Below are 10,909 nucleotides of genomic sequence, written 5' to 3'. Positions count from 1 at the left end.
CGCCTCTTCAACACCCGACATCGCCATAGCCATCCCTGACGGTTTCGACACAGTCTGTCATAGCACCCTTATTCACCGCCTCAGCAACATCGGAATTCAAGGAAAAGCACTGGACTGGATCGTCTCATTCCTCGCCGGAAGAACGCAGAGAGTCCGCCTCCCCCCTTTTAAATCAGAGGCCACCGAAGTCATCTGCGGCGTACCACAAGGATCATCACTCAGCCTCACACTCTTCAACGTATAAATGAGCCCCCTCGCATCCATCGTTCGCAAACACAACCTCAACATCATCTCCTACGCAGACGACACCCAGCTGATCCTCTCCCTCACCAAAGACTCAAACACCGCCAAAACCAATCTACACGAAGGGATGAAAGAAGTGGCCGAATGGATGAAGAACAGTCGCTTTAAACTGAACTCGGACAAAACAGAAGTCCTCATATTAGGATCATCCCCCTCTGCTTGGGATGACTCATGATGGCCACCGGCTCTGGGAAACGCCCCCAAACCTACGGACCACGCACGGAATCTGGGCTTCATCCTAGACTCCACCCTATCGATGACCAGACAAGTCAACGCCGTCTCTTCCTCATGCTTCAACATTCTACGCATGCTCAGAAGAATCTTCCGATGGATCCCCACCGAAACAAGAAAGACAGTCACCCACGCACTAGTCACCAGCAGACTAGACTACGGAAACACCCTTTATGCCGGAACTACAATCATATCACAGAAAAAGCTCCAACGTATCTAAAATGCCTCAGCCAGACTCATTCTAGACGTCCCACGCAGAGCTCACATCTCCAGTCACCTGAAAGACCTCCACTGGCTCCCCGTCAGCAAAAGAATAACGTTTCGTCTTATCACCCACGCAGACAAAGCACTATACGACCTTGGACCCGAATGCCTCAACACACGCCTTTCCTTCTACACCCCCTCCCGCAAACTACGATCGTCCAACCAAGCCCTCTCCACAATACCACGCATCCGCAGATCCACCATGGGGGGGAAGATCCTTCTCCTACCTTGCGGCCAAAACCTGGAACTCCCTCCCCACCCATCTTCGCCTTACCCAAAACCACCTCTCCTTCAGAAAACAACTCAAAACCTGGATATTTGATAAGTAATCCCCCACCTCCCTCAAGCGCCTTCAGACCCTATGGGTGAGCAGTGCGCTATATAAATGCCAAACTTGAACTTGAAGTGACGGGCCAGGAGAAGGGGGGGGCGGGGGAATTGACGAAGCAGGAGTGTTGATCGAGCATGAGCAGGAGTACTGACTGGACAGGAGCAGTGAAAGGGCAGGAGCAGGCGTTTCCCAGGGCGACTGGAAGGGTAGGGGGCCAGTTTAGTTTAGGGGGACGGGTTTTGTACAAGTGCAGGAGTTTTAAAAACACTACAAACTTATTTGTATATTCAGCAGGTTTCGGTCAACAATACAAGTGCCAAGATAACTTTGGTAATCAATGTACCTGCTGGAGAGAGATGGGAGCATGTTTTGTCTAGTGGCTGTTTTACTCATCTAAGGTAGTGAAGAGGGGTAATATGCCTGCTGCAAAGAACATGTACCATGTATATCAAAGAGCAATATGTTATGTGTATAGTTCAGTGGGTACTGCTTTGTGTTCACTTCCCGAATGAAAGGACACTTGAATACATATGGCCTGGCAGTTCGGGCTGGACTGTTCACATTGGGCGCAGGATCAAGACTGATTTGCATATGGCTGGGTCCAAACTGGAATGGCATGGTGAGCAAAAAACGATGGATTTAAGCCCAGATCTCTGAACTGGGGTGAATGTATGACATTGTTCTGCATTCTGTCCATCAGTTGTTCTTTTTGCATTTGTCACCCCGAGTGGGACAGGTATGCTCAGACATGAGTCCCATGCTCTCCATGCCACTGGAATCAGGCTATCCTGGCTGATGAGGGCTGTAAGCCCGAAACCGGTCCTAGGATGTTGTTTCCAGCCCAGGGAGGACCTGGCCTGGCAGTTCGGGCTAGACTGTTCTCATTGGGCGCAGGATCAAGACTGATTTGCATAAGGCTGGGTCCAAACTGGAATGGCGAGCAAATAAACAATGGATTTAGGCCCAGCTCTCTGCACTGGGGTGAATGTATGATATTGCTCTGCATTCTGACCACCAGTTGTTCTTTTGGCTATATTATGATTGAGCAGCTAGCTGGCTGACATGAATATGAAGGAGCCTTTGTGGGTTTCCGTGAGTCTAGAGATTCTCCTGAAGAGTCCCTTTCTCTTCTGAGCCCTGCTTAACACATTTGTATAGGAGGAGCCCTGCATTCATGACCTCAATGTTTGAGACAAAAAATAAGCATGGATTTCTGAACAATGAGCGTAAAAGCATTAAGGTAACATGTTGTTCCTGCTTATATTTCACATGCTTTACATAAACCTGTATTCCCTATGAGTGTTTGCTTTTTCCTGAATTAAACCTCAAATAAACATATCCATTCTTTTAATTAAATAACGTTATAAGCTGTAACGGGTCAGTAAAATGCTAAACGTACTAAAAATTGGTATGTTTTGCTATTTCTAGCCACACCCCTGACTCCGCCCACTCATTCAATCTTCGGTTATTCCCGCCCCCTGATTCTCCACCCACAGTTCCCCTACTTTTTTTCCCCACTTCGACCACTGCAGAGACCTTTACATCACACACACAAGACAATGAATTATACGTGTGTAAAGAAGTCTCTAAGAAATGTTACAACAAAAAAAGAAGAGAGAACTACAAGGTGCAGGCATCACATGTCATCCATACTGGTAGGCAGTATGTTTTAAGAGTGCTTGGTCTGGAGAAGCACAAACTCACGATTTAAAACCTAACATCATGGTTAGGAGTTAATTTTACTAATAAGGATTGATTTCTACCCACATGAACCCCTTTTAGCAATATTAAGTTAATAAAAGATCCAGGAAAAAAATCATAACGCTCTAATCTGCACCCAGAGCCACTTGAGTTATACGGTTGGGCAGCATTTTTGACAATATTATAGATTTGCTGTCCTTGCCACATATTTCCTTAGCTATGCATTATCTGCTAGCTCAAACAGTTCAAACGTTACTAAAAACACAGCAACCCGATCTTTAATCCGGCAGCCTACCCACCTGAACTTTGAGGCTGAGTTGGCGGAAGGCCCGCGGTATCGGACAAGGGACTCCGAACTCGATAGGAGGACTCATGTGGTAACGGCGACAAGTTCTCCTGCAGCGGCCTAACGACGTAGCAGTGCACTGGAATCTGAAGTTTTGGAACATATTCGGAGGAGGCAAGCCGGCGGCTGCGGTGGGGGGGGGGGCGCGGGCGGAGAGTGGCTGGAGACAGAAAGAATGAAAGCGGCTTAAACACCTTCCTGGAGGGCGCCTTGTAATGTCTCCAGGCTCCGACTCCAGTGGAGAGGCACATCATGCTGCTGCCGGGTGCGGGCGGGCCTTACAGATATCATCGGTTGCTCTCCCCCCTCCCAACTGTGACTCATCATCCTTTTGCCCGCTGTTACTGACTCCTTATTTTGTTTCAATATGTGCCCTTAAACTGCCGGTATAATGGGAATAATTCACATCCATTGCTGTGAGGGCTGTTGAGGAGAAGTGCAGTCTGGCGCCACTGCTGCTGCGTAACATTAAAGATTGTGAACCAAGGTGCCCTAATATTACAGAGCCTGTGTCAGTGGCGTGTAGGAGGGACTTTTTTGAGGATAGGGGTGCGAGTTGGGATTGTGGGACAGGTGCAGGGGTGTGAGAACTGACAGGCCGCGCGGGCCATAGTTGCCTGCAAGCAGGTGGTGGTGACTGGTGCTCCTGGGCTCCCCCCACCCCTTACTCACGGACATTGAGTGCACGCAAGCCATGGTGCCACAATGAGCGCCAGAAATCCCAAGGGCCTCAACCAGTCAAAGCTGGACAAATGCGCCTATGCGAAAGCACAGACAGACCCTTCATCCAAGGATACTCCTTCACCAGATGGGGCTAGTGCTGATGACAAACATGAAGTGACTTTGCAAGACATTATGACTACCCTAAATAAAGTAGATTCACATATAGGTACTTTGGCAGTGGATCTTGCCTTAATTCGCGTTGACTTCAATAAAATGTCCACGAAAGTGACAGAGGTTGAAGCTACTACGGCCACATTGACGACCGACACGACCACCCTTAAAAAGCAAGTGCAGCAGCTCATGTCGGACAACAAATTAATGGTGGCTAAGCTGGAGGACCAGGAGGGGCGATCGCGACAAGACAACATTTGCATTATTGGTGTGCCGGAATGGACAAGTGGCCCAGCCCTTGACCTGTTTGTTGAAGAATTAATCACAACTCACCTTCAGCCATGTGGTCTGTCCAATTACTTCTCCGTAGAAAGAGCACATCGGGTCTCCGGAGGTAAACCTAAGCCGGGGGCCAGACCGCATCCAATATTGGCCCGCATTTTTAATTTCAGGGACAGAGACATGATATTACAAGCTGCCCGTACTGCTCCTCCGATACGGATGCACAATGCAACCATTACAATATTTCCAGACTACACTGCGGTAGTCACGAAACAATGCCGGAGATTTCTTGAAATCAAAATGGTTCTCCGTGACCTGGAATCAAATATTCCATGCTTTTTCCGGCCAAATTGAAGGTGGAAGCTGAAGGTAAAGCATTGTATTCCTGTCGCCAGAAGACGTCCAGGAGTGGCTGGAGGGATGGCTTAAGGCCACCCTAACGGGAAGTTCAGGAGGAGACGACGCTCGAACCAGAAATCATGAGATGGGAACGAACAGGAATAGGCCTATGTAACGGATCATGCACTATGCTCAAAGGAATTAGAGACAGAATGAAACACAGCATTGGCCTTGCTGGCCTCTAAATGTAAAACTGGCCTTTGGGATTGGTACGCCGTTGCCAGCAGAGGCTGCCGAGGTGCTGGGATACAGGTCCAAAAGCGGACAGAACTTGCCTGGCTACCCATGAGGGCAGGGACCAACCATGACGAGAACAATGTATCCTTGCATAACTTGACCGATTTGGTCGCATAACTAATGGGGAAGGCGATGTTCACTACGCTGGTCGGCCACCCCCCCAAATCCCCATTGGGGCACACCAGTAGGTGAGGGGGGGGAAGCAGTGACACAGACAACCAAAAGTGTGTGAAAAAGGCCGCTTTATTGGAATCAGGTGCACATATATAACACGTCCCCCTTGGCCTGTGCCGAACAAAACTACTGCTCACTAAATAAACAACTGCCTGACAGCCCCCCACCCCCACCCCTAAATGTAACCCCGAACATTGCAACAGTAATACAACAACATCCGCTCAGCAACCTGCCCCTCTACTAAATGCCCCCAATGACCTCCATGACCCCACCCCCGCTACCATACAGTCCCAGGCCTCCAGCAACACCACCCTATCTCCTTAGGACAGCGCCACTCGAAAGTTGTTTACGACTTTCGACCCCCCCCCCTAGGACTCCTGCCTCCTGGGATACCTGATCACCCCCAGAGCCCCATCCAACGCCTCCTTCAGCTGCACTACATACAGCTCCATGCCATACCTGGACAGGTGAACCCCGTCCTCCCGGAAAAAATAGATTGCACCGTAGCGCAACTCCGGGTGCTCCATCCTCCCCACCCCCTCCCTGGCACAGAATTCACGCATCTCGCGATTGATCTTCCGGCGTGCCCTGTCTATGGCCCCTGGGCGCTCAGCTCCCCTCCACACCCGCCTGGGAATAAACTCTGACCAGATGATATGGCAGCCCGCCCATTGCTTCTTGATTTCCCTCAGGTCCTGCTTCATTTGTTTGAGTAGCGCCAACCCCTTGCATTGCACCAAATCGTTCTTGCCCAGGTGAATCACTACCACATCCGGGCACACCCCTCCTCTCACCAGTGTGTTCAACAGAGGCAATAACTCATGCCAACGCCTACCCCCTTTCCCCCTCCAATGACACCTGTACAACCCCGCATCCAATCCCAAATTGAGTGCCCGATGCCTGTCCCACTCCGCTTGTTCTGCCCTCTTGATGAACGAATGTCCCACAATATATACATTCAGAACAGGCACTTCCGGCCCCGCCACAGCACCTGCAAAGACACACATATGAAAATCGGGAATCACTGCGACAACAACCCATCCGCCTCCCTCAACCGCACATACGTCCTGTAACAGTCCGATTTCCACCGACCCAGCCTCTGTATCTCTTCCTTACCCCAACCCCTCCGTGCCGCCTCCGTCGCCGCCCCGATCCGAAACGAATGCGTCCCGAACGCCAGAGGATCCTCCCCCATGCACCGCAGGGCACGCCGCAGAACCCACAACGCTTGCGACGCCGTCACTCTGTCCCCCCCCACCCCGACCAAAAACCTCCCCCTCCTTCTCGCCACCTTCAGCCATCAACCTCCTACCCCACGCCGCCGGGCACACCCTCTCCCTGCCGCCCGGCCCCAGCACCACCCAAGTACCAACCCCCCGCTGGTCCGTCTTCGAGCGTCGCAAACACACCGCCACCTCCTGAGCTCGTACCTCCACGTCCCCCCACAACACCACCCACCTCCCCTTCGCGCCCAGCAACTCCGACACTCGAAACGCCCCAAAGAACAGCCAAGACATCAAAGTAGAGAAACGCACCGCCTCGCCAACGTCCCTGCACACCTCTGGGAGCGCACCAATCACTCCTGCCAACAAGTCCACCGTGATGGGATGGCGCAGCCGCACCTTCGCCCCCTTCTCCCTTGCCCACCCCTCCAGCAGCCTGGTTCCCAGCTCCCCTGCCGACGGAGGGTAACCCCACCACATCTTCCCCATGAACGCCACCGCCGACAATTTGCCCGCAATCGACACCCGCGACAAGCCTCTATCCATGAGCGCCAGCATGAATCTTACCACCTGTTCCTCGCGCTGCCACCTGTCCCCGCGCCGCACTGCACCTGACTGCAGGAATTCCTCCCATGCTAGCTCGTACGCCTTCCACGTGGACACTGCCACCGACGTCTTCACCAACTGAAAGACCCGGCCTCGCCCACCGACCACAGATCCTCCGGCACCGGCGTCCTGACTTCCTCTGCCGCCGTGGCTAGCCCATGGAACCTCTCCCACTGTGAACGAGACAAGGCATCAGCAATGTCATTGTCCACTCCCGGAACGTGGCGCGCCTGAAACAGTATGTCATTCTCCAAGCAGCGCAAGACAAACACTCTCATCAATTTCAACACCTGCGGATCCCGAGCCGACTGCCTGTTCACTACCTGCACGACGGCCATGTTGTCCACTCGAAACAGCACCCGCTTGTGCGCCAACGCCCCTGCCCACACCGTGACTGCCACCACCAAAGGGAACAACTCCAGGAACGCAATGCTCCTCCCGCCCGCCTGCCAATGGTCGGGCCACTGCTCCGCACACCATTTTCCCTCCCAGTACAGCCCGAAACCTCCGACGCCCGCTGCATCCGAGTACATGGTGACGTCCCACTCCCAGTCCTCCGCCGGCGCCATCGGCACACCATTGAAACGCTCCAAGAACGCCCGCCAAATGCGCACGTCCTCCTTCATCCCTGCCGAGAGGCGCACATGGTGATGCGGCAACGGCAAACCCGACAACGCCAAACCCAGACGCCGGCAAAACGTTCGGCCCGCCCGCACCACGCGGCACGCAAAATGCAAATGCCCCAATAACACCTGCACGTCCCGCACCGTCACCTTCCTCTGTGCCAACATGCCATCCACCAAAGCCAACATTGCCCCCCTTTTCTCCTCCGGTAGGCGTGCTTCCATGGCGACCGAGTCGAGCTCGATACCGAAAAAGGACAACACCGTACTGGGACCGCACGTCTTCTCTGGCGCCAAGGGAACCCCAAATTCCCCCATCAACCCGGCCAAACCATCCAGCAGCCGCTGACAGTCCGCCGCACCGGGCCGCCCCACCAGGAAGAAATCATCCAGATAGTGCGTCACTGACTCCGAGCCTGTGCGCCTGGAAAAAACCCACTGAATGAATGAGCTGAACCGCTCAAACAGTGCGCATGAAATGGAACACCCCATCGGCAGCGCCTTATCCACAAAGATGAGACCCTGAAACTGGATCCCCAGCAACTGGTAATCCGCCGGGTGCACCGGAAGGAGTCGGAAGGCCGACTTGACGTCGCATTTTGCCATCAACGCGCCCTGTCCCGCCGCCGCCACCAGTCGTCGCGCCACGTCCACCGACGAGTAGGTCACCGACGCTAACTCCGCCGAAATGTACGCATTGACCGACTCCCCTTCCGGCCAGGACAAGTGCTGTATCAGTCGGAACTGCCCTTCCTCCTTCTTAGGCACCACCCCGATGGGGGAAATGATCAAACCCGGCAGCGGCGGCGCCGTGAAGGGGCCCGCCATCCGCCCCTCTCTGACCTCTTTGAACAGTTTCTCTCTTATCATGCCCTTGTGCGCGTTCACTGATTTTAGATTGTCCGCCCAGCGAGCAATCCGAGGGCCCTCGTACCCCAGCCGAAAACCCTCCCGGAAACCCCGGCGCAGCACTGCAGCATCCTCCGCCCGCGGATACGCCGCCAACCAGGGCTCCATCCGCTCGATCCTAACCGGCGTACGAGCCTTTTCCCAGAGCTCCGGCTCCCCCCCCCTCTACCCCCTCCCCTCCCCCCGCCCGGTCCCCCTCTGGCAGGACCACCTCCCTGCGCGGGCAGCTGCCCCGGTGGGCCCCCGGGCCCCCAACACCGCAGTACTGGATGGTTCCGTCCGCACAACGAGCACTCGTGCCGGAACCGGCATGCCGCCCGCCTGCAGGCTCCCCTATTAAAGTCCCAGCAGGCCCCAACTGCGGCCTGGCTACCAGGGGCTCCCTGTCCCACCCCCCCACGGGTGGGGCGTGCCGCAAAGGGGGGAGACGCCAGCGGCAAACCGCTGGCCGTGTAAATGGTGCGGCCAAATTTGGCCCCTCCCATCGTCTGCTGGTATAGGTCCGAATCTAGCTCTCCCCACTGTGCCTCCGGGTCCCCCGCCATGCGCGCCCGGAACTCCTCGTCGTAGTGCGACCACGCGTACCCGCCGTAAGTCACCTGCGCCCTCCGCACCACATCCATGTATTTAAACAGCGCGACGCACCGGTCCGGGAATTTCTCGCAATACACGCTCGCGTAAATGAGGAACGCTGCTGACCAATTGTCCAGCGTCAGGGGCACCTTTGGGCGCCTTGCCAACTCCTGCTCCTCCTCCTTTGACCCCTCTTTGGATGTCAATTCCCTATGTAGCAGCTTCAAAATATCAATGTATTCCCCCTTCCAGATCTTTTCCTACGTTGCCGCCGAAAGGTGGGCCCCTAGCGGCTTGGTCAGCCCCATGTACGGCAGCTTCCGCACCGGAATCACACAACTCTCCTTACCTCCCCCCGCCGCCTCCTTCACGCCCGCCGCCTTGTCACCCACCGCCTCGGCCCCGCCGCCCGCGCTTGGCCCATCTCTGCCCGGCACCGCGCCGTCCGTTCCGACTCCCGCGTCCTGGACATACCGTCCCCGCACCAGCCACCACCCATCCTCCCCATCGCCCCCCGACCCCACTGAAACCTGCACACAACGCCTCTTGCCACTCCCCGCACCTTCACTAGTCTTACCTGGCGTCAAGGTCGGCGTCCTTGCTGGATCCCGCCGCCTAACCAGTTGCGCTGAGGGGGCCGTCACTCTGGGCGCTTCCTGCCTTGCTGGCACCTGCAATATACTTCCAACAACGTTACCAGCCCCCCCATCCTCCCGAATCTCTCCCTCTTCCTCCGACTCTCCATCCGCCGGCTCAACACCCCCCCGGCCCCCCACTTGGGGTTCCAGCCGGCTCAGACCCGCTCTCTCACGACAAACCTGCATCAAATCCATCAAGTCCACACTCTCCCCACCACGCACCACACTCGCAGGCAAATCAGAGATATTCGTGTCCATCCTCACTCCCCCACCCCCGGCGGCCGTAGAGACCCATCGGGGAGGGGCCGGCGGAGACGCGTCTCGCCTCCAATCACCAAGTCCCTGAGCCAGGTCCCTCGCTGGAGCTCGGTGGGTGGGAGCCGCATGCTGCTCCCCCGAGCGCCTTACCAACAGCTCCTGCCAAGGAAAAAAGGTGGAGTCCAGCATGCCAGGGTAAAAACAACCACCCTCGCTCCCCCACGCACCGCCCCCTCCGCCACACCCCCACCCCATCGCCGCTCCCCTCCCCCAACCCGCCGAATGGCCTCCGCGCCGCGACGGTACCCTCCCTCCCCCCAGCTCCCAACCCCCTTCCCCCGCCCATCCCCCCGGGCCGCCCCACCCCCCGGGACACCAACTCGGCCCCGCCCCTCGCCCCATCCCCCCTGCGTCCCCCCAGGCCGCGCCTCTGCCCCCTGCCCCCTCCCCAAACCTCGCCTCATGCCCGCCCGGCCCCCCCGCCCCCCTCTGCCCCGTGGCTCGCCCCCGCCACCCCCACCGACCCACCCCGCTCGCCCGTCGCACCGCCACCTCCGCGCTCGCCCCCGAGCGCCTCTGGTCCGCCGTGCCCCCCCACCCGTCCCGTCCCCACGCCCCTCCCCCGCTGTCCATGCGAAGCCCGCCCCCTCGCCCCTGCTCCCCCCTCCTCCGCCGAGGACCCACTCCAGTCAAGCTCCGTGTCCTCCCCCCCGCCCCCTCCCCCTCTTCCTCCAAATCTGTCTCCTCGATGAGTAGCGGCGAAACCGCCCCCCCCGACCCTCCCCCCACCAGCCCCCTCTGCTCCCCACGTCCACTGTGCCCTTCCCCCCGGTGGCCCTGCTTCACCCCCATCCTCCCGCCCCCCCCCTCCATTGCCCCCACCCTCTCCAGGCAAAACTACCCGGGCCCCTCCCCCCTCCCCCACGCCCCCCTGGCCACCCGGCCCTGCCTCTACCTCCGCCACTACCTCTTCGCGC

General features: G+C 56.7%; 1 protein-coding gene across 1 annotated transcript; it reads right to left on the bottom strand.

The window, feature by feature from the left end:
* Positions 1–5,470: 5,470 nt before the first annotated feature.
* LOC147732544 (uncharacterized) lies at positions 5,471–9,932 on the bottom strand. The gene is made up of 2 exons (XM_086958823.1): positions 9,614–9,932; positions 5,471–6,093 (listed from the first exon to the last, which is right to left on the bottom strand). Exons 1-2 carry the CDS (start codon positions 9,930–9,932, stop codon positions 5,471–5,473), a joined length of 942 nt encoding a protein of 313 aa, XP_086814949.1.
* Between the last annotated feature and the right edge of the window lie 977 nt (positions 9,933–10,909).

Source organism: Lissotriton vulgaris, chromosome 2_1 (genome assembly GCF_964263255.1).
Source record: "Lissotriton vulgaris chromosome 2_1, aLisVul1.2, whole genome shotgun sequence".
Classification (NCBI taxonomy): domain Eukaryota; kingdom Metazoa; phylum Chordata; class Amphibia; order Caudata; family Salamandridae; genus Lissotriton; species Lissotriton vulgaris.
This window is presented reverse-complemented; position numbering and strand designations above follow the sequence as displayed.